The 24,644-nt window shown below is 44.6% G+C and overlaps 1 protein-coding gene and 1 pseudogene across 4 annotated transcripts in view; one reads left to right on the forward strand and one right to left on the reverse strand.

Annotated features, from left to right (window-relative positions):
* Nucleotides 1–13,029, reverse strand: part of Med15 (mediator complex subunit 15) — a 58,680-nt gene extending 45,651 nt beyond the window's left edge. For all 4 annotated transcript variants that reach the window (XM_055610219.1, XM_055610218.1, XM_055610217.1 and 1 more), the window contains exon 1: nucleotides 12,920–13,029. In XM_055610219.1, the coding sequence (XP_055466194.1) occupies nucleotides 12,920–12,987 (68 nt within the window). In that variant the 5' untranslated portion in view covers nucleotides 12,988–13,029. The remainder of the gene's footprint in view (nucleotides 1–12,919) is intronic.
* Nucleotides 6,017–6,370, forward strand: LOC129679235 (40S ribosomal protein S15-like; annotated as a pseudogene).
* Nucleotides 13,030–24,644: the final 11,615 nt, after the last annotated feature.

A 24,644-nucleotide genomic window follows, 5' to 3' on the forward strand; every position in this document is an offset into this window, starting at 1 on the left:
GACTAGGCCTACGTTACTTTTACAGTAGGTGGTAGGGATTAAAGATAGCTCTGTAGTTAAGGGCACTTGCTGCTCTTACAGAGGACCCATGTTCATTTTCCAGCACCCACACTGTCAGTATATAGGCAGCCTGCTTCTGGGTTGCCTAGTAACCTATGATGTCATCATATGTCGTCCACCAGGTATGTGGCAGGCACAGTTCAGCTGTGCATGCACAAGCTATGAAAGGACCAACCTGCCACTGTCTCTCTCTCACCTTCCGCTCTTACTCTCCTCTCTTGCTCTCTCTGCCTCGCTTTCTTTCCTGGGGACCCCACTATGTCTCTCTCTCCTTTTCCTCTCTATCTCTCCACCTCCATCCAATAAATCTCTTTCATATTACCTGGTGTGTACGTGGTATCATTTTAAAATAAATACTAACACACATGGTGGTTCACAACTATAAGTTCCTCTAATTCCAGTGATCTGATGCTGTCTTTTGACCTCCATAAGCACCAGAAGTGCCAAGTGGCATATATACATAGGCAAACACTCATATACATAAAATAATTACTTTTAAAAAGAGAAAATGCACATAATGTATCACAGAGACAAAAAAGTCCTGGGGCTGTAGAGATGGCTCAGAGGTTAAGACTCTGTAGTGTTCTTCCAGAAGACCAGAGTTCAATTCCCAGCACCTACAGCTCCAGCTCCAGATCTGACACCCTCTTCTTGCCTCAAGGCACCTGCATGCACAACCTCCTGAGACTCAACTTTAAAATAAGTCTTAAAAGGAAAAAACAAAAAAACAACAACAAAAAACCCTTAATGTTTAAAGCTAGTTCAAACACTTGGAAATCTACTTGTTCATGGTGTGTACAAATGAAAATGAAAATGCCTTTCTGTTCTTAAGAAGAAGAGTCTATACCACAGAGAACCATGAACATCAGCTACTGTTGAGGAAAATCTGATTCATTTTTCTCTCTCCTTGGGATAGAGTCCAGGACTGTGCATGCCAGGCAAGTGCTGTACCTCTGAGCTCCATTCCCAGCTAAATCCCATTTCTAACCTTCCTGTGTCAGCCAAAAGACATGAGGCTTTTCCTCTAGCAACAAACCACATCCTTCAAAGTGGAAGTCGGCAGAGACTTTAAGACAGGCAAGACCAGTACCCCACACACCTGAAAGGTGCCTTCTAGCTGCAGCACCAATGTTTCACTACAACCCAGACAGAAAGGTCTCTCTCTCTCTCTCTCTCTCTCTCTCTCTCTCTCTCTCTCTCTTTCCCACACAGGCCTGGTTCTCATCTGAATTCCTCAGGGTCTTTAGAATAGCAGTATCCCATGTCACTGTTCACCTTCCAATGACACAGCAGCCAATTCACTGCCTCAGTAGCCACATGGTTTCACCTTTGCAGGCGGAAATGGTGACACATCAACTGTTAGGCCACCAAAGCAAACACCTGGGCTCTAAACCTCACAGATAGGTGAGGTATATCTACCAAATCAGACAACTTCTTCCTTTTATTAGCAAATGTGCAATTAACAAACATTAGCAGGTTCCCTGACTTTAGATTCATTCACTCATGTGTGTTTGTGATTACATGTATGTAGGTGCATATCTGTGCACACACAGAGGTCAGAAAGATCAGAGCTGGAGTTGAAACTTCAGCAACCACTCCCAACCACTGAGGTGGCTCTCCAGCTCCTGGTACATACAGGAGTAGGTATTCTGAAGTTGAAAAGAGCAGAGATTTGCATATTTTCTCTTCACAGTTCTCTCAGCTGCTCAACTGAACTGTCCACCTCCTGCTCCCAGGAACACCATCAACTGAAATCAAAGAGGACTAGTCTAAAGAACAGCCTGTCTGCTGTCCTTCAAACTCTGAGCTGGTTCAAATGACATAAGCTTGCGGTATTTTCAACCGTTGATGTAACTTCAAAAGAACCAAGATAGTGGGATGGTGGTGTATGCCTTTAAAAGTCCCAACACTCAAAGGCAGGCAGGCAGACCTCTGCGAGTTCATGGTCTACAGAGTGAATTCCTGGACAACCAAAGCTGTATTGTTAGACCCAGCCTCCAACAAAAACAAGCAGAAAAGAACCAAGCGCTGGAGAGACCTTTTGCTCCCTGGCCTGATGTCAGCCCAGGGCTCCATCTCAACTGCCAGCAAGCCATCCCACAACACCATGGCAACATGGTTTTGAAGTACTGGGGCAGGGAATCCTATCTTTAGAGACCAGCACTCACACTAAAATCACATGGCACCCTGAGTATAAGTTAAAATAGCCCAAAAGGGAATAGAAAGTGCACATGAAAGCACACTGGCCATATGTTGTCACCTCTCAAAGGAATCGGGGGGGGGGGGGGGGGGGTTCTATTATATCTACTTCCAGAAATGTTCAAAAGTCCATGGAAGAACTCTTCCCCAAAAGAGCATTACAGCATATGTTTTCCTTAAGCAGGTGGGAGGGTTATGCATGGTCTATGCCCCTTGGGAATGGAAGCTATGGGCACACAGGGACCAGCCAGAACCAATCCAGGCAGAGAAAACAGCCTCAGGCAGAAAGGAAAAACTACAACTCAGAAATGAGCTCAGAAAAGCATGTGTGTATGCACCTACCAACATAATAGACATTCAGTCACATTACAAGCATACAGGTCTAGGGGAAATGTTTTCCTATGTCAATAATGGATACAACTGGGCAGAGAGATTACAGAAACACTTTCCTGTTTTCAATCCCTTATAATGTTATCTGGTAGGGAATGAATTGCTACACCCAAAATTCTGGGTACACTGACCAAAATAGGAGAGAGAGCCACTGCTCTGGGGCCCAGGGCTCAACATCTGTATCACAACCCTTCTCTGGGAAAAACCAGCAGAGGAGGTCCAGATGAGGCCCTGAGGTACTGTACAGAGTAGTAGCCGAGAGTGATTAAACCTTGGCTCCTAGTTCCTTCCCTCTGTCCTCTAGATTAGGTATTTGTTTTGCTTACCAAACAGAACCACCTTAAGTAATCCGTAACTCTCTTTTGTCATAATAATCTTTTTGTTTTTAAAAAATTAAAAACAATATCTTACTGTATTATGTACATGTGCATGGAAGGATGAGGAGAGATAAAGAGAAATGTGGGAAGTGTGGAGGTAGAGGGTAGCTTTGCAGATTTGGTTCTTCCTTTCTCCTGTACGGGAGTTCCAGGGATCAACTCAGGTCAGTGACTGAAGCATTCACCAAGCTTTTAAAAGCAGACAAGGTCCAGCTGCACAGCAGGCCCATCCTATGCCTTTTCAGAAGACTGCTTCTCTAGGCATACTCTCTGCACCACTGTTGTTGGGACGCTTCTCCTCGGAAGCACTGGTACTGACACCCACAACCCAAATCATCTCTCAGCATCAGTACCGCCTAAGGCTTCCTCTGCAAGTTCATGTATGCAACCCCACTCACACATGCACATGTATACACACACTCACCAAATCCCACTCCTCCTTTCTTCATAAGCCTTCTCATAAACCATCCTGTCTACTGCTGTTGTCACTGTACCTGAGAGGGTCTCAAATTGGAATGTACATTCAAATTTAAAAAGGTTCCTTGCTATAAAGATAGAAGATTTGAAAACACCAAGTATCAAGTATCAAGCAAGTAAAATTCTCTGACACTACTGTGTGGATGTAAACTGGTACCACTTAAGAAAACTGCTCAGGACAATATGCTAAAAGGTCACATCCCAACACAGCCCTGACTCCATTGTGACTAAATCCACCTTGGATTAGGCTCCCAGTACTGACATAGCAGATCACAAACACAGTTTCTCCAGTTCTGGGGGAACCTGGTACCCTCTTCAGGTACATACATGTATGTAAAACACTTATATACATAACATAAAAATTAAAATAAACCTGGGTGGTGGTGGCACACACCTTTGATTCCAGCACTAGGGAGGCAGTGGCAGAAAATCCTCTGAGTTTAAGGCCAGCCAGCCTGGTCTACAGAGTGAGTTTCAGGGCTACACATAGAAATCCTGTCTTGAAAAAAATATATATAAGAGTAGGACAGAAGCCCAGCATGATTGTATGTAGATACCTATAATCCCAGCACCCAGTACACTGAAGCTCAAGAGCAGCCTGGGCTACACAGCAAGACTCTGTCTCAAAAAAGAAAAAAAAAAAAAAAAAAAAAGATTCAGGGATGCAGGCTTTGTTGGCAACATGCTTGCCCAGCACACTGAAGACCCTGGTTTCTATTCCCAGCATGCATTCCTATACTAAGGAGGAGACAGGAGTTTCAGAAGTCCTGGGTCATCCTGCTAAGGTGGATGTTTTCAAAATATATACATATTAAATAAATAATTTTTTTAAAGAATAGAGATATATTCATTATGGGAGGTATCCTCAAATTTTTAAATTTATTTTATTTTATGTTCATTGGTGTTTTGTGTGCATGTATGTCTGTGTCAGGGTGTTGGATCTGCTGGAAATGGAGTTACAGACAGTTGTGAAATGCATGTGGTTGCTGGGAATTGAACCCAGGTCCTTCGGAAGAGCAGCCATGCTCTTAACCACTAAGCCATCTCTCCAGCCCAAAAGTAAAATAATTTAAAGGGGGGAGGAGGAGAAACCAATTGATAGTTGAAGCAAGCCTCTCAATCGGAAGCAGTAATTTCAATCCCTTTGGCTATCTAGAATTAGGTATATATTTGCTTCTCTATGGAACACCTAATAAAAGGGTTTATACTCTTTTTTTTATACTAGGCCAGGTGTGGTGCATGCCTTTAATCCTTGAACTCAGGAGGCGGAGTCAAGCAGGTCTCTGGATCTCTGCAAATTCAAATACAGCCTGGTTTACAAAGAGTCCCAGGACAGTCAGGGCTACACAGAGAAATTCTATCTTGGGGGAAAAAAAGTTTCACTCTAGAAACTGGAGCTGGCTCACGGGTTAGGAGAGCACACTGCTCTTATACAGAATCTAAATTGAACCCAAGCAACTATGTTAGGCAGCCCACAAACATCTGTAACCCCAGCTCCAGGGGATTCTGGCTCCCAAAGACACCTGGACTCAAGCACACTCTTACACAGACACACACACACATAATTAAAAATAAAAATATATCATAAACATTTAAAAGCTCTGTTCCATGATGTAGTAGTGAGCACTGTCATTTCTCCAGGGTATGAACATTCTTGGATTATGTCTTTGGAAGAACTGAATAAGGAAACAATTAAAGATTACTAGAACAGAATATTGCCAGAGGGTCTTCTAGAAAAATTGTCTTCATTTATATGTCCCAAGGTGATTTAGTTGGTTGGCGAGCATCTTCATATGTTATTTCTGTCTTTATCCACACTGATGCTCAAAAAACCTGTGTCAGACAGAATCAAGAATCCTGTGCATTCTCACACTCATAGCCAGGTGGGAATGAATGCAAATTCCCAAAGCATTCATGCAGAGGTAGAGGCAGGGGCAGGTGGATCTCTGTGCGTTTGAAGGCAGCCTAGTCTACAAAGTGAGCTCTAGGACAGGTAGAGCTACACAGAAAAACCCTGTCAGAAAGAGAGAGAGAGAAAGAGAGAGAGAAAGAAATGAAAGTGAAAGAAACAAAGAAAGAGAAAGAAAAACAAAGAAACAAAAGAGAATAAACATTAAAAATGTCAGCTCTGGGCTGTAAAGAGGTTAAGAGCACTGGCTGTTCTTCCAAAGGTCCTGAGTTCAACTCCTAGCAACCACATGGTGGCTTATGACCATCTATAGTGAGATCTGGTTCCCTCTTCTGGTCTGCAGGCAGAATACTATCTAAACAACAATAAACAAATCTAAAAAAAAAAAAAAAAAAAGTCAGCTCTGCCCTGCATGGTGGGTGCGTTTAGTCCCAGCACTCAGGAGGCAAAGGTAGGCAGATCTCTAGATCTCTGTAAGTTCAAGGCCAAGTATACAGAGCAAGTCCAGGATAGCCTTGGTTACACAGAGAAGCCCTTTCTCAAAAACAAACAAACAAAAAACCAAGAATGTCAGCTCTCCTTCCTTTTCTGAGCGGCTGCCAAGATGGCCGAAGCAGAGCAGAAGAAGCAGTGGACCTTTCACAAGCTCACCTACCTCGGCATGGACCTGGACCAACAGCTGGACATGTCCTATGAGCAGCTGCTGGAGTTGTACAGCACCTGCCAGAGGTGGTACCTTAACTGTGCCCTATGGCAGAAGAAGCACTCACGACTCAAGCCCTACCTGAGGGACATAACCATGCTGCCGAAGATGGTGGGCAACATGGCGGGAGTGTACATCAGCAGGACTTTCAACTGGAGATGACCTGTGCGAGTTCTCAATCACCGACAAGGCCGTGAAGCACTGACAGCCTGGTACAGGTGTCCCCACTCCTCCCTCTTCATTCCTCTCAAGTAGCCATGGCTAATAAAGAATATCAGCTTGCTGGGTGCAGTGGTACACGCCTGTAATCCCAGCACCCAGGGAGGCAGAGGCAGGAGTGTCTGTGAGTTTGGGGCCAGTCTGGTCTACAAAGGGAGTCCAGCCAAGGCTACACAGAGAAACCCTGTCTCAAAAAGAGAGAAAGAAAGATAGATATATCAGCTCTACTAGGTGGATCACTTGCAAAGAGTTCATAGTAGGGCTCAGCCTATGACAAGAGGCCAACGACCATCAAGAAAGTAAGTGTATGACTGTAATCCCAATACTTTTAAGGTAGAGAAGGGAGGATGTGGAATTCAAGGCCAGCCTGGGCTGCATGAGACTCTCAACCTGCCTCCCAATCCCCAGGGGGGGAAATGAGTATTAGGGGTCCACTCTCCAGTCTTTAAGAGCCTATGGAGTTTCTAAGAATATAAATTGGACAGCAAGCTCTTCTCTAAAAGCTCCCACTGCACTTGGCTGGGATTAATTTTGAGCTTCCCCTTACCCAGTTCCATGAAATGGACACAACATGACTCTCCCAAATACTAAAAGATAATTTGTCTCTAATATAGTGTGGCCTAGCAAGCACCCGCTTATAGTTTGAAGAGCACACACAGCAGTGGCCTCCTCTCTAGGCTTGCTTCTTTATCTCACAATTAGAGAAAGTACATCCAGCTCTGAGCATACTGGCTGGTCCACGCCTACAACCTTAGCATCAAGACCAGCTCAAATAACCCAGTCTACCCAGTAATATCTTGTCTCAAGACAAAAAGAAAAAAAGAAGGCAAGAAAAAGAGGTGCATGAACACATGAAGACATTTGTCAACTCAACACAGCTGCTGTGGGGCATGCACTTGGGAGATAAGACAGGAGGATCATAAATTCATGGCCAGCCTTTACTAAACAATGAAAGGCTAGCCTGGGCTACATGAGATCCTTGTCTTTTTTGAGACAGGGTGTCTTTGAGCTCAATGTGTAGACCAGGTTGGCCTCAAACACACAGAGATCATCTTGCCTCTGCACCCTTCGTGCTGGGATTTAAGACATGTGCCACCATGAACAGTGTGTGTGTGTGTGGGGGGGGGGTTAGGAGAGAAAGAGAGGGGAGAGGGGAGTGGGAGAGGCAGAGAGGGAGAGAACACTAACATCTGTCTAACTGCCCTGGTCACATAACGTGGTCTTCTTGGCCCTCTGACAGTTTCCCAGGACAGTAATACAGGACTACCTTTTTCCTCAGCTGCAGCCACTCCTTCCTGCATCTACTTAGAAATGTGCTACACTAAAGAGTACCAGTGATAAAAAGCCTCTAGAGTAAGACGACATGCCTAGAATTCCTCAGCAAGGAAAAATTTCCCTTGACATAAAGTTAATTATCATTTTGCATATATTTTTTCTATCAGGTTTTATGTTCTCAATAACAGAGTTCAATTTATTAAAGAGGAAGGAAAAAGAATAGCATAGCAGGAAAATTAACAGGGAACAGGCTAGGGAGATGGTTCAGTTGGTAAAGGGCTTGCTGTAGAGCATAAGGACCTTCTGTACAAAGCTGTATGCACATTCGTGTAATTCTAGACCTGGGGAGGTGGGAACGGGGGTCTCCTGGGGCTTGCTGCCAACCTGTCTAGTTCAATCAGTGCACTCTAGATTCAGTGAAAGATCTTGGCTCAAAACTATGGTAGAGGGGCTGGAGAGATGGCTCAGAGGTTAAGAACACTGTCTGTTCTTCCAAAGGTCCTGAGTTCAATTCCCAGCAACCACATAGTGGCTCATAACCATCTACAATGAGATCTGTTGCCCTCTTCTGGCATGCAGGCAGAATACTGTATACATAATAAAAAAAATAAATAAAATTTAAAAAATATGGTAGAGAGAAATTGAGAACAATATCACATACACACAGAACTGAGAAGCGACTGATAATGCCCTTGCATTCGCTCACTGCTTATGTATTTGCTGTGAACCTACTTGATGTTAGACTTGAACAAGTCAGGACAGATGCATACTTGTTTTTCAAGGGCCTGAAGACCAAGGACACAAAAACATTAATCCAAAAATCCCTCAAGGAAAGTCCAAGTCTCACAAAACCCTGCTCAGGAGGATCTAAGAATGGTTTCTCCTGTGGTTCTGCAGGAAGTATGGGTGCTTCATTAAAAGTCAATATGAGCCAATCAATCTTTTCCTGCCTACTTTCCTCCTCTGGGTTTCTTTAAATGTCACTGCATACACTACCTGGGCTTTGGGATTACAACTTCACCAACCCCAGCCACTGGAAGTCCCCAGACTCTACAAAGCTTTCACAGAAGTCTCTCCACTGTCCCTCCAGCATCCTTAGGATATTAACCTACGCTAGTATCATTTCACAGATGAGGGACCTGATTAGAAAGGTCAAGCAGTGACCAAGGTCACAAAGCCAAGAAGGGGAAGATTCTAGAGTTTCACAACATATAACATAATGGTCAGTGTAATAAGAGAGGTTGGGCGGGGGTCCACAGGAAAACACTTCCTCCTGTTCTCTTCATGCTGCAGAGTTCCCTGAGTAACTAAAAAGGGTTGAATTAAAACACATCAGAGGGTGACACACTTTAGGTGAGGAGACAGGGAAGGATCCTAAGTATTTGATACTAAGGCAGACACCCAAGGAAAGAAGAGCTGCTCATGACAGCAGTGGAGAGAATCTTTAGTCACAATCTTCTGAATACCCTAAATACTTAGTTGTTTAAAAAAAGAGACAGGGGCTAAAGGTGTAGATCAGTAGCAGAGTATATGCTGGGCACATGCAAGGCCCTGGCCTCAATTTCCAGCAACTAAAAACAAAGAAATAAAGGAAGAACTTACAGTGGGCCTGATAAAGGCACTGGGCTCCACATTGCTATCTTTGTGCAGCCTAGGAAAGGCCAGGAAAGGTAGACACATTGGAAGGCTAACAAGGCTAGAGTCCAGTTAGAATTGTCATTCATGCTTTTTCCTCGGTGGAAGATGCTTCCTCTCCACTGAAGCTTTTCAGAAACTTCCCAGTGTTTTGGTATGCTCCCCACCCTCCAACAACTCATGAGAACTATATAAATGATCTTCTACTCAACTACTTACTCCCTCAGCCCTAGGCTTTCATTATTCCTCATCTATTATAAATCACTACAGTTTGAAGTGCTTCCCAAAATGGCCAAATTTAAGTAACACCATTAACACTGAAGGAAGCCAGAATTAAAGATGTGTTGATTAATCCAGTATAAATCTTCCTAAACTCTATGAACACAGGCAATCAAGTCACCAGCAAAGTAAACCCAAGAGAGAAAACAAGCAAACCTAAGAAGGGAAAACACCCAATAAGCTTGCTTAGTTTTTTGTCAATGCAACACAGGTGAGGGTCATCTGGGAGGAGTGGAACCTCAACTGAGAAAATGCCCTCATCAGATTGGCCTGCAGGTCTGTGAGAAATTTTGTTGATTAGTGATTGACATGGGAGGGCCCAGCCCACTGTGGGCAGTGCCACCACTGGGTAGGTGGTCCTGGGTTGTAGAGAAAAGCAATCTGAGCAAGCCATGGAGAACAAGCCAGTAAGCCCCACTTCTCCACAGTCTCTGTTTCAGTTTCTGCCTCCAGGTTCCTGCCCAAAATAAATATATGTCATGTTTTGTTTTGAGACAGCGTCTCTCTACATAGTGCTGGATGTCCAGGAACTGTCTGTGTACAGTAAGCTAGCCTCCGACTCGCAGAGACCTGCCTGTCTCTCAAGCGCTGGGATGAAAGCCGTGCACCACCGCAGCTGTCTAACTCTTACTTACTTTTACCTGTGCAGAGGTTTGGCCTGCCTGCATTTATATGCACCAGCTCATGCCTGCTGCCCACTGAAGTCAGAAGAGGGTTTTAGACCCCTTGGAACTGGAGTTATGGACGGCTCTGAGCCACCTTGCAGATGCCTGGAATTGAACCCTGGGGCCTTTGCAAGAGCAACAAGTTGTCTTAACCACAGACTGAGTCATCTCTCCAGCCCTCCTGCCTTGTTGAGCTTTTGCCTTGGCTTTCCTTGATGGTGGGGATAACATGAGATACACCCTTTCCTCCCAAGTTGCTTTGGTCATGATGTTTTTCACAGCAACAGAAAGCAAACTGAGACCGCTTTTGCACTTAGAAAGTGCTCACCCAAATGTAGTAGACAAATGCCGACCCTCCATCCACAGGGGGTTATCTACACAGGCCCCAGGCCTGAAACCTGTGACTGTCCTTCATAGATGTGATTAAGGATACAGACAGTAAGATTATGTTGCATTATTCCAAACTGATCTGTGAAATGCAGAAAATGTTTTCTAGCTGGATTTGTAGAGTGTCAGAAGAACCAGACAATGTCAGAATAGGCAACAGTGAAAACACAAGGTACAATCTCTACAAAAACTGGCCCCTGACAAATGGCCAGGAAAGAGGATACCTCAGTCTTACAAGTGTAAGGAGTAGAATTTGGCCAGCAACTTGAATGGGACTGAAAGTTGATTCTGCCCCCTAAAATATATATTGCCAACATACTGATTTCAGCCTTGACACCAACACTCACCAAATCTTACCTGAGCCTCTGACATAAATGATCAAATATAAATGTGTTGTTTTAAGATGCTAAACGCATGATAATTTGTTACTAAAGCAAAATGAAATAATACACAAGTAGCAACATATTACAGAGGTAGAAGGCCCCTCAGTTCCCATAAGGAAGCTGCATTATGATGCATCCAGTACACTTCAATTTCCTCCTCCCTCTCCCCAAACCTCAGACACTCCCGCAGCTCTACCCCTACAGTCTGTGATAACAACTTGCTCTTCCAGATCATTTAGGCTTTCCCAAAGAATCCTTGCCCTGGGGCTCAGATCATTCCACAAGCCTTCACCTAGGGATAAGGTAAGTACTTCAATGCAGCATTTATGGGCTGGAGACTTAACGGTCAAGAGCACCCACTGGCTACTCTCTTTTGCATGAGACCCAGGTTTGATTCCCAGCCCTCACAAAGCAGCTCATAACCCCCTGTAACTCCAGTCCCAGAGGACTTCTGACCTCAGACGGCACCGGACACACACTTCTTATATACAGGCAAGCAAAACAGACACATAAAATAAATCTAAAAGAATTTAAAAGCAAAACACTTGTTTGCTGAACTGTCTGCAAAACGGTCCAAGGGTTATTCTGTGGTGGCAGCAAACCATTGCCCAGTGCCCACTCCTTCCGCTGCTCCCCGCTTTAGCCCAGTTTCCTTCCATGATGCCTCACCCCACCCCCTCCGCCCCCTCCATCCAGTCAGTCACCAGTGTGTTCACACATTCCCTTTTCTCTGGAATCTGTCTTCCTCTTTCAATTTCCATCACCTAATGTGGGTCTTTATCATCTCTGCCAACTAAGTTTCCTACAGCCAGTTCACGTGATCTACAGTGGGAATATAAGAGTGAGAGACAAGACATCCCACCAACCCCTCCAAGAAAAAAAAAAAAAAAAAAAAAAAAAAAAATTCCCCAAATTGCCTACTTGGCCTCTCTTGGGTCCTTAATTCATCCCCAGGGACCCAGGGACTTTCCAACACTAAAGCTGCACCACATCAAGGCAGACACTTTTAATGCGTATGTACAAGTTGTTTGCCCAAAACCCCATCAGTAAGCATGCCAACACCTGCTCACACTCATGGATCCTTTGCTCCCAAGACCCAGAACTCTCCACCTACAAGTCCTTCGTGATGCTTTCCCAATCATCTGCTGGGGCTGGCGGCCTGTCATCCTCCTACTTTTCTTTCTGGAGCTCAATCTGTCACCTACAAGGCTGCTCCAGTCCTACTCAACTGACACTTTAGCACCCACAACATGACTGAGCACTGGCACAACTGTACTATCTGTTCCTTTATCGACAGTACCAACCCTCAGGGAAAAGGCTGTGTCACAAGCAATTGTCTAAACACTTCAGGAAGCTCAGTAAAATGGCTAAGTGAAACCAGCACTCGGCAGTGCTCCGTGGGCAGAGGGGATCCAGCCTTTCACTCCTTAAGTCTCCACAGCTACTTCCTGCCACCCTTCGGTCAAGCTGACACACCTTATGGAAAAGACGGGAGCATTCTTTGTCCACACTGCCTACAACCCAAACACATACTGGTCTCCCAATTTTAACTTCCATCCACCCTCCTCCAACTCATTGACGAGATTTTTGTTTTATTTTTTATTTTTATTTTTTGTAAAAGAAGGCACGCGGCACCCCGGTAAATCTCTGACTTTCTCTTTCTGTATTCGGTGCAAATCGAGGCAGAGGAAAATCTGCACTCAAGCACACAAATGACGAGGCGGCTCAGGACGTTGACTCACTAGCCAGGGCTGCCGGGTTTGCTGAGTCCGACCCCAGAAACACTAGCCAGCAGTCCCAGCCTCCCAGGAAAGGCCGGGGAGACCACAGACGGCCGTCTCGCCCCTGTCCGGCTCCCAGCGGACTCCGCAGTTCTGGACAGCGTACAGTGGATCTAGCCCGGCCTGGCCCTCCCCGCGGGGAAGTCCGACCACCCGGTCCTCGACCCTGGCCACACTCACATTTGGCTGACCAGCTTCTGCCGAAAGGCGGCGCTACGCCAGTCGGTCTCCTGCCCCGAAACATCCATGCCCGTAGTCCGCGTCCCTACCGGCCGCCGCCGCCGCCGCCGCCGCCGCCGCCGCCGCCGCCGCCTCTATCTCAGCCCCAGGCCCGAACGCGGAAGCCGAGCGCTCCCGCTACAGGGCCACGCCGGAAGTAAAGGGAGAATTGTGGGAAATCGAGTCTCTCGTGTGTGTACGCATGCGCGCGCGCGCACACGCGCGTGCACACACATACACACACACACACACACACACACACACACACACGCACGCACACACACACACACGCGCACACACACACACACTCACAGAGAATATGAAATACACTTATTTTGTTGTCAGTGTCGAGGTTTGCTGTTGGAATAGTTGCCAACGAACAACACTTTTTTGGGTAAATAATGTTATAATATTTGGGTTTTAATTTCTAATTTAACATGTACGTACATTCTGCAGTTATCAAGATATAAGTAGTATCTTCAACAAAAAGCAATGATAGGTTTAGGATCTCTGCTCATTGTATCATGAAGCTCAGTATTCAAAAGAAAAGCAAAAGCCACTTTCTGCTCATACTTTCTCTATAGTTCATATTCCTTACTTCTTAGTGGTTCATTGCTTAATACAAGACATTTAGAGTATTTTGTCCTATTAAGTGGTTAATTGTTGCTGTGCTTGTGTGTTTTGAGTTCACCTTTCAGTGTTTACATGATACAAGTTTAGGGTCCAGAGGAAGCTGCACAAACCACTAAGACACCAATCTCAGTCAAATATGGATGGTTTGTTGAAAGCACCCGTCATGACTGACCATGGTCAGGGACACAGACTGGGCTCGGGAGCCAAACTGTGATGACCAACATTCTTTAGAGACAGCTTATAAAGGCAAAAACCTCTACTAGGTCAAAGTGGGGGTGGGGACAATGGAACAAGGCAGTCACCTCTGAGTTATTTTTGCTAACTAGACAAGCAGTTCTAGCTGACTTCTAATTTGATTGGTCCCAAGTAGAGGTTATAATTAGGGTCAGCTGCGCTTATGCTTGGGAATTTCTGGGGGTAGCAAGGCCACAGAGTAGGCTGAATATAACAGTTTTTGGTCAACCTGACATTGCAGAGAGCTTTTCTCTGTACCAGCAAAGCTGAAGTGATGTTGAAGGTAGGCCTGAAATGGCTGTAGTTATGCTAGCCAAAAAGAGCAGGCATCAACAAAGTTTAGAGTGGAGGTTATAAGATAAGTAAAAAAATTTGTAAGTCTTTGGTTTTTTTCAAACTACATAAAGGGTCTTATTTAAGAACTTTCTTTGTCCCAGCACTTGGGAGCCAGAGGCAGGCAGACCTCTGTGGAGTTCAAGACAGCCTGTTTTACATAGTGAGTTCCAGGACAGACAGGGCCTACATAGAAAGACATTGTCTCAAAATAAACAAACAAACAAACAAACACTAAAATAAAACAAAAAATAAATCCATATGTTTATTGTTACGGATGAAATAACTTTTTTTTTTTTGTCTTTGGAAAAGTCTTAAATACTTGTGGGTTAAAAACTGAGTGTGAAGCTGGGGTGGGGATATCACTGTGAGTTCGAGGCCAGCCTGGTCTAGTGAGTGAGTCCAGGACAGCCAAGGCTACACAGAGAAACCCTGTGTCCAAAAACAAACAAACAAACAAACAAACAAACAAAACCTGAGTGTGATGAACCTTAAAAAAGAAAATTCAAAACTACTAAGCATGGTGGTGCACGACTTTAATTTCAGCCCTTGGTAGGCAAAAGCTGTCACTACGTTTGCTCAAGGCCAGCCTAAACAAAGCTAATGCAGGTTATTTATTCAAATCTTAATAACTAATATTAACTCTCATATCACAGAACAGAGTTTCAGACCAGTCTGGGCTACATAGTGAGATCCTGTCTCATAAAAAGTGGCTGTGGCTGAAGCTGGGGTGGGCTGATCTGTTGACCCAAACTCCTCACCCACCCAGAATGCCTTGCTGTTGGGAATATTCAAGCCTGATCTAGTGAGTGAGTCCAGGACAGGCAAGGCCACACAGAGAAGCCCCGTCTCAAAACAAACAAACAAACAAACAAACAAACAAACAAATCTGCTTGCAAGTTGGAAACTCTCAAGACAAAAGACGGCCTGAAAAACCACAATTTTACACAATATGGAATAAGAGAATAGGGTATAGGCTGAGGTCAACACATATAAAGGTATGTGGGAGAAGCAAGCCCACAAAGTTGTCTTCTGAGCTCACATGCATACCCCCACACACAAACACACTGAATATCAAATTTGTTTCAAAATTTTCAAAGTGTACAAAAAAAAAACAGTTACAAATTCTGTTTGTTGCTTTCTAGTCCTCTGTAAGCCACATGTACTGGTTTGCTGATCTGACACGAAAGCTAGTCAACTGAGAAGAGCAAATCTCAGCTGAGGAGCTGCCTTCATCAGGTTGGCCTGCGGTCATATATGTTGGGTGTTCAATGGCTGCTGTGAGGGTCCAGTCCACTGTGGGCAATGTCACCATTAGACAGGTAGCTCTGGGAAAGAAGGCATCTCTCCTCCGTGGTTCCCGTCTCTGTTCCTGCCCTGAATCCTCTCAATGATAAACTGTTATCAGTACATGTAAGCCAAATAGATCCTTCTGTTTGGGATCCAAATAGAACCCAAGCTGTTTTTGTCACAGCAATAGGAAGCGAACTCAAACACCATTATCATCAACAGTGTCCTGTTACTTATTTTACCGATGCTGAGATAAAATACCATGACCAAGAGTAATCTGAGAAAGAAAAGAAAGGTTTTGTTTTAGTTTATGACTCTAGAGGGATAAAGTCTTCGTGGCAGAGAAAGCATGGTATCAGGAAGCTGGCCAATCATATTCCTTCCATGCACAGGAAGAAGAGACAGAGACTGGGAAGTGGGGCTAGGCCACAAGCTCCCTTCCTCCAACATGGCTGCACCTCCTGAAAGTTCTAGAAAACACCTCCAACTGGGAATCAAGTTTTCAAAACCTTTGGGGGACATTTCTCACTCCAGTCACCATAAGCAGAGAGTTGTAAGGATGCCGGGGGAGGGGGGACTAGCTGCTTGCAGCACAAAAATTAAGCTATCACCTCGAAGGGTGAGAGTGTTGTGAAGACCTATAGTAACAGAACAAAGGCTGTTTGTTATGTAAACCAAGACACTTTCAAATACATTGGTGGAAATGTCAAAAAGGTTACAGCAAGACTAGTAGTCATGGCACATACCAGGCAGGCTGATGGATGAGTTCCAGGCCAGCCTGCTCTAAAAAGCGAGTTCCAGGACAGCCAGGGTTACCCAGAGAAACCCTGTCTTGGAAAAAAAGATTACAGCAAAACAGAGATGTCTCTGCTATAGGACTTGGATGCTGTCTGGTGACATTCTTAGTCTTGTTAAAAATCAAGAGTCTGTATATTACAAAAAGATTTACCTACTAGTCACAATTATGTTAGGTCATACACAGAACTTTGTAGCAAATAGTTATTTATAGTGCTAATGATACACAGGATGAATCTGGCTCCCAACATAGACTTCAGCTCTCCTAAGTTACTGAAGATTTAATCCATCCATCAGTCTTGCAAAATCGCTAACAACGGTTTGGAATTTTTCTGGAAATTTCAGTTAATGCCATTCAGGTACTTGGCTCTTAAAGCATGGCAGCGGGAAGAGATGGGTGATTGTTTGAACAATATGTGCTCTGTACAGTTTTTGCCTGTTGGAGTTCTGGGGAAAATACAAGGTGATCTGGACCTGTGGATACCTGCTTGCTATGTTCTGACATTTGTAAATTCTTGCCAGCAGTGAAAGGACAGAGACGCCTCTGCACACACCATTCCTAGCATCCTGAGAACTTGCCCTAATCTAGGGTCATCAATTTCTGTCAAACAGGGATCTGTGGCCTTAATGCAGAAAATGATTTCAGGGCTAGCCACAAGGAAGCACAGTTGGCAGTGTTATTGACGATATTTTAAGGTAGACTTGAGCACAAGATTTAGGAGAAAAAGAGGCATTCAGCAGAAAATAAGCCATGCTCCAGCGCGTGGATGAGCACTGCTCAAAGGAGAAGTTGTAGAAAGTGAGACACAGCCAAGTGAGGGCTGAGATCCTCAAGACACGGTCAAAACGAATTGTCTTAGCAGTGACCACGGTGAGGGCTACTACTGACTGTCAGCTTGACAGGGTCAAGAACTGGGAGCAAATCATCTTGACTGGGCTAGCTTCGGGGCATGCTTGTGAGGTACTGTCTAGCCTGGGTTAAACTGAGGTGGGAAGGCCCACCCGAGCTGTGGGCAGCACAGTTCTGTGAGCTGTAGTCTTGGGCTGAAGGAAAAGGAGAAAGTTATTGCTTTCTGGTTTCTGACTGCAGATGAACTAGGAGGAGCTGCCTCACAATGCCTTCTGCCATAACTCCCCCACCGTGGCTGAGGATACCAACTTCGAGCCAAAACAAATCCCTTCTCCCTTAAATTGCTTTTGCCAGGATATTTATGTCATAGTAAAGTAACTGGAAGACTAAGACAAGTCACATATCTTATTTTGGTGTCTCTGAAGTTACATCTTAAAAGGTTCCAAAGAAAAATTGATTATTCCTTTCCTCCCTCTTTGTTAAGTGGAGTTATAGGGGGCTCAGGAGCTGAGGTGGGTGGAATTATAATCTACTAAAGTAAAACCAGTAGTTGTTGTTAGGTTTGGGGCTGGAGGTAACAGGGCCTAGGCAAAGAGGTTCCAGCCTTTCTCTTCCGACCAGGAGCCGGAAACCCCTGCAAAGGCCTTGCAGTGGTGACACATGCCTTTAATACCAGCACTTGGGAGGCGGAGGCAGGTAGATCTACATGAGGTTGAGGCCAGCCTGATCTACAGAGCGAGTTCCAGGACAGCCAAGGCTACACAGACAAAACATAAACCAAAAAATAGAGGCTGTACAAAAGGCTGGACAAAGTGCACACTTCGTTCCTGATTCAGAAGTGACCACTGGACCTAAGACCCACCTACAGGGCCCTGCACTCACCAAATAAGGCTGTATCCCAGTACCTCACCATCACATCACAAACCTTCACCACTCCCCTTTAAGAAGCCCCTACCCCAGCCCAGCCCAGCCACTTCACTGACCTCCTCCCGTGAGATCGGTGAACGGGCCCAAGAAACACCCCCAATAAACCTGCACTTTTACTATAAATTCAGCCCAATTCAATTTATTATGTCACCAGAGAAGCCATTCAGTTGTGTTGGTCAAGAAGCCTAGTGCACGTCAGTCAGTGGTGGCGCTCTCCTTTAATCCCGGTGCTCAGAAGGCAGAGGCAGGAAGATCTTTCCGAGTTCACGGCCAGCCTGGTCTAAAAGGTGAGTTCTGGGACAGCCAGAGCTGTTTACTCCGAGAAACTCTGTTTAGCACATGTCCTTTCCCTATAAATGGGGTAGCTAGTGAAATTCCTAGAAAGTTGAAGGTTTACAGGTAGAAGAGAGTAGGGCCCTAAGCACTTGTTAATTGCGCTGGAATTCTTTTTTTTTTTTTTTTTTTTTAATCCAGCAAAGACTTCAACCAGACTCCAGGATGGGGAGTTCTTTTCTCTCTTAATTTCTCTACCTTCCTATCCTGCCTCAATTAGATATATTGTTTAATTGTTATTGTTGAACCTTCTGAACATAGCTGGTGAATTTGCTCTGTCTTCGTCACAGATTTAGACCAAGAGTGAGAAGAGAATTAGTAACCCACACCCAAACATAAAATCTGTATTTTGTAAATTAGTGAAATAAGATTCATCTAAGGAAATGTAAAGAATTGTTGATGTGGGATGAAGAGATGGCTTAGTGGTTAAGAGCACTGGCTGCTCTTCCAGAGGTCCTGGGTCCAGTTCTCAGCAACCACTTGGTGGCTCACAACCGTCATAATGAGATCTGGTGCCCTCTTCTGGCATGTAGGTGTACATGCAGGCAGAACATTGTATGCATAATAAACGAACAAATCTTAAAAAAAAAAAAAAGTGTTTTCTGTTTATATGGTCTACCAGTTGACTGGTTAGGAAACTGTCTTAACAAAGACAAAGTTCAGCATTTGGGAGATAGATGCAGGTGGGTCGTTGTGAGTTTGAGGCCAGTCTGATCTACAAAGCAAGTCCAGGACAGCCAGGGCTGTACAAAGAAAAACCCTGTCTTTTGAAAAATCAAAACAACAACAACAACAAAAAACAACAAAGGTAAAATTCATTTAAATATCTGTTCTGAGCTGGGTGCGGTGGTGCACACCCATAATACTAGCACTTGGGGAGGCAGAGGCAGGCAGATCTTTGTGACTTCGAGGCTAGCCTGGTCTACAAAGTAAGTCCAGGACAGCCAAGGCTACGCAGAGAAACCCTGTCTCAAAAAAAAAAAAAAAAGCAAAAAATAAAAAAAATACATACACAAATATCTGTTCTGGACATAGAAAGATGACTCAGTAGTTAAGAGCACTGGACACCGTTCCAGGGGATCCTGGTTTAATTTTCAACATCAAAAAGGCAGCTCACAACTGCCTGTAACTCCAGTCCCAGCACCTATGTGGCCACAATACCCAAGGAGGTCAAAAGAGGGCATAGGATCCCCTGAATATTGATGGTTGTGAACTACCGTGTGGAGGTTAGAAACTGAATTCTGGACCTCTACAAGAGTAACATGTGTTCCACACAGTGGTATTTTTTTAATGTTTAATTTTTAAAATTTTTATGAGTGTTTTGTCTGAATATATCTTATGTATGCCTGCAGATGCTGAAATAGAATATTAGGTCTTGTAGAACTAGAGTTACAGGTGGTTGTATGCTATCATGTGGGTGCTGGTCCTCAAACCAGGGTACTCCTCTGGAAGTAATATTTTCTTTTCTTTTTTAATTTGGGTGCTCTGTCTGCATATATGCTTGCATGCCAGAAGAGGGCATCAGATATCTTTATAGATGGTCATGAGCCACCATGTGGTTGTTGGGGATTGAACTCAGGATCTCTGGAAGAGCAGCCAGTGTTCTCACCAAACCCCACTGTAAGTAATCTTGACCACTGAGCCTGAGCCATCTCCTCGCTATTAGTGGAGCCATCTGCCGCCACTATTTTTAATCAGTGATACTTAGATGAAAAAACTACCACTTGGGAAATCTTGCTATTTGAAACCCGTGTCTATACTTGCTTGCCCTGATTAAGTATTTCATTATTGTATATAAGATACACTTATACATCAGAAAAAGGAGCCTGCTGAGCTAGGTGTCCTGGTGTAGGTCTGTAATCTCAGTACTCAGGGTGCACAAAGGAGCTACCAAGATTCCAAGACCATCTTCAACTACATAGCAAGTTAGTGGCCAGGTTGTGCTTTGCGAGACTTTGTCTAGGAAGGAAGGAAGGAAGGAAGGAAGCAAGGAAGGAAGGAAGGAAGGAAGGAAGGAAGGAAGGAAGGAAGGAAGGAAGGAAGGAAAGAGGGAGGGAAGGAGGGAGGAAGGAAGGAAGGAAGGAAGGAAGGAAGGAAGGAAGGAAGGAAGTCAGAATGGCATATGGCTTTGATCTCAGCACTCAGGAATCAAAAGCAGTCAGGACTCTGGTCCCTATAATCTCTAAGTAGCTTGGTCTACTTAGCGAGTTCCAGGATAGACAAGGCTCAATGGTAAATCCTAATATCAAAAATTTAAAAACAAGGGAAAAACGGGAGTCTTTACTGTTCCCTAACTTTGTAATATCTGTATTGTAACATCTATCTATCTATCTATCTATCTATCTATCTATCTATCTATCTATACAGAGAGAGAGATAAAGATAGATAATATCTATATATTATACAGCATCTCAAAGTAATTATATATATTATAATTATATATTATACACATGTTAGTCTGAGGGGCTGGAGAGCTGACTCAGTGGTTAAGAAGAGCTCATGCAGAAGAGCCAGGTTTAGTGCCCGGCACCTACATGCTGTGACTTAGAGCAGTTAATAACCCCAGTCTCGGAGGATCTGACACCTCTTCTGACCTCCACCGGTGTCAGGCATGCGTATGGTACATAGACACATATGTAGGCAAAGCACACATACACTTAAATTAAAAATTGAAAATTTTTTATTTTATAAAGCATTCTGAGACTTTCATGTAAGTATATGGTGAAATATGATCATATCCACCCTTTATTTCACTGCTTCAACTCTCCCCAGATTCTCTCAGATGTCTTCCACCCAACTTTATGTCTACTCCTTAAAAAAAAAAAAACAAAAACAAAAACAAAACAAAACCTACCAAGCCCATTAGTGCCGAACATACTTGCATCCGTGTGGGAACATCCACGGAAGCATGGGTGACCTACCTGTGGCACAGCCCAGAGAACGATCCCCCAGTGACTGCCAGCTGCTAACTGCTCATCAGTTAGTTTTGGCTGGCTTGATTTGTGCAGGTTGTATGCAGCTGCCAAGATCCCATAAGCTCAGGAGTGCAATAGGTAGGTCATGTCCAGAAGACAGCATTTCACAGCGCTCCGCCCCCCCCTCCTTCTTCTCCACGCTGTCTTAAACACCCCTCAACACAAAGTCCCTCCTACTCGTTAATCCCTGTCAGCTGCTTTCTTGCTCTGCCTTTTGACCTAGTGTTAACTTTATTAAATCCTGTGTACAGAGAGCTCTTGGGTTAAAGATATGTGCTAGGGCTGGCTGAATCACCCTACAGTCACCTGTTTACAATAAACAGAAAGTTCTTGGAATACAGGTGTGTGATAGGGTTCAACCAAACCAAACAAGAAATAGGGTTTCATGGTTCACAACTTTGGGGTTCACAATGGGATCAAATATCCTGCAGCACATTCATTGTTGTTGTCGTCATCGTCCTCCTCCTCTTTATTATTACTATTTAAGAACAGGGTCTCTCTGTGCAGCCTTGGCTGCCCTGAACTCATTTGTAGACCAGGCTGGCCCTGAACTCACAAAGATCTGCCTTCCTCTGACTCCATGAGTGACGGGACTACAGGTGTGGGCCACCATGCCCAACTCTTCATTCCTTCTTTCTCTGTTAGCCTGGATAAGATTGTAGTTCTCAACTGTCCTAAGGCTTCCACCCCTTAATACAGTTCCTCATGTGTGGTGACCCACAACCACAAGATTACTTTATAACTGTAATTTTGCTACTACTATGAATCATTATGTAAATATCTGTGGGAGGGTTGTTTTTCAAGACAGGCTTTCTTTGTGTAGCCCTGGCTGTCCTGGACTTAATAGACCAAGCTGCCCTCAAACTCACAGAGATCCGCCTGCCTCTGCCTCTCCAAGTGCTGGGATTACAGGCATATGCCACCGCGCCCAGCTATATCTGTTTTTTGATGGTCTTGTGAAAGGGTCGTTTGACCCCTAAAGGAGAGGAGACCCACAGGTTGAGGGTCACTGAGATAAGAAATCATGAATAGGTGCCACTTGGATCCTGTATCCTGTGTTGTAAAAGTAACATTTAGCATAAACCTTTCTCCAAGAATTAACAAGTTAATGAACTGAAGAATTTTATTGTAGGATTGATAACAAATTTCTGTTATAGGGTAGAGCTGGAGAGATGGCTCATTGATTAAGAGAGATTCTCTGTGCCAGGCAGTGGTGGTGCACACCTTTTATCCCAGCACTCTTGGAGGCAGAAGCAGGTGGATCTCTGAGTTCGAGGCCAGCCTGGTCTACAGTGAGTTCCAGGGCAGCCAGAGATAAAACAGAGAAACCCTTCTGGAAAGAACAAAGACAGAGAGAGATTCTGTACAATTATGAGCACCCAAGGGTGAGCTCCAGCATGAAAGAATCTGAGTGTGGTTTCATATCTACCTGCAGCTCCAGCACTGATCGGGGGGAGGGGATGGTGAATGCCGACCTAGCCAACAGAGTCAAGCTCCAAGTTCATGGAGAAACCTTGCCTCCGCCGAATTAGGAGGAGGGCAATAGAGAAGACCCCCAACACCCTTCTCTGGCCTCCACAGGCTTGTGTCTACACAAAGGAATACATTTTCACATACGCACGCACACATACTACACACATACACCTCTCTCTCTCTTCGTACACATATGCACACAGATACACACACACACACGCACACACACACACAAGAATTTTATCAGGGAGGCTGGAAAGAGGGCTCCGTGTGGTTAAGAGCAACGTCTGCTCTTCCAGAGGACTAGAGTCAATTCCGACCCACCCACATGGCAGCTCATAAACATTGGTAACTTCAGTGTCAGAGGATCCAATGCCCTCTTCTAGCCTCCATAGGCACCAGGCCCACAGGTAGTACACAGACATACATACAGTCTTGGTGTCTTTAAAAGCTCAGCTCTGGTATGTAAACATGTTTTTGTTTTAATCCCAGGTGTGAGATTTGGGACTGCTCCAGCTTGTCCACAGTGGCAGACCGTTTGTCCTGTGCAGGCTCGGAATGGGGCATGATCTTTGGCAGCTGCAGATAGCTTAATTCTGAGGTTTCTGGAGGGAAGAAATGCCAGAGCCAGGAGAGACTCAGAGAAAGGAGGCTGCTGCTCCCCACTACTGCTCCTGGTTGCTGATGATGCAGTTTGCTGAGAAGAAGTTGGAGATAGCCTGAAATTAAGATTGGAATTGTCCCAAGGAACCCAAGGACCCTAACCAGCAGGAAGTAGCTAAAGAGACCTATGCCCCATCTCTCGACTAACCTTCTCTCCTACCTGGTGGTAGAATGTTAGAAGGGATTGGGGTAGAGAAGGGAGGTAGAAGCATAAGGAGCCAAAATTAAGTAGGTAAGAAGTATGCTAAACACCCAGGCAAAACACCCATACACATTAGATAAATAAAAATTAAAAATTTTGCTGGGTATGGTGGCACAGGCCTTTGATCCCAGCATTCGGAAAGCAGGCGGATCTCTGTGAGTTTGAGGCCAGCCTTGTCAAAAAAGCTACTCTAGGATATCACAGAGAAACCCTGTCCCAACAAAACAAAACAAAACAAAACAATTTAAAAGAACTATATCAGGGAAATTCTTACACAGCCAACTACAAATTAAATGAGCTTTTGGCTTTTGGAATTGCTTATAAAACACCCACAAGCTTCCCTGCCAATGCCCATATACTCCTTGGAGGCTTCAAGATGACAGCACAGTCGTTGGCCCTGGAGCTCTCTGGCTGGGTATAGACTAGATTCTAAAAGCACCACAGGTGAGCCCAAGTTGGAGAGGATCTCCTTCATCTCAGCCAATAGATTTCGACCTTCCTAATGCTCTGACTGTTATGTTGTGCAGGCAATTCAACTGGTCTTCCCTTAGGGACCTTTAGGGTCCTGACAACATCCTATGTCAGTACCTGAGTCCTATGACATCATCTGGATCAGGTACATAACGACCTGTCGGCCACTCCCTTCCCTCTTCCTCTCTTGCTCTTCTCTCTCACTTTCCTTTTTCTATCAGGGTGCCCCCTCCCTCCAACCATGTCTCTCTCTCTCTCTCTCTCTCTCTCTTCTTTTCCTCTCTATCTCGCCACCTCCACCCAATAAATCTCTTTCATATAATACCTGTTGTGTGTGTGGCATCATTTTAAAATAAATACTAACATTGAGTGCCGAAACCCGGGTGAATAATCTTTTTATTGTTACCAACATGGTCTTTCGGCTCTTCCTTTCCTCTTGCATGCATGTGGGAAGCGCTGTCGGATAATCCTGGCACTGCTTGTGACAACCTGCTTTGCCACCTTGTG

This window comes from Psammomys obesus, unplaced genomic scaffold, assembly GCF_907164565.1.
Source record: "Psammomys obesus unplaced genomic scaffold, mPsaObe1.curated_primary_1811, whole genome shotgun sequence".
In the NCBI taxonomy this organism is placed as follows: domain Eukaryota; kingdom Metazoa; phylum Chordata; class Mammalia; order Rodentia; family Muridae; genus Psammomys; species Psammomys obesus.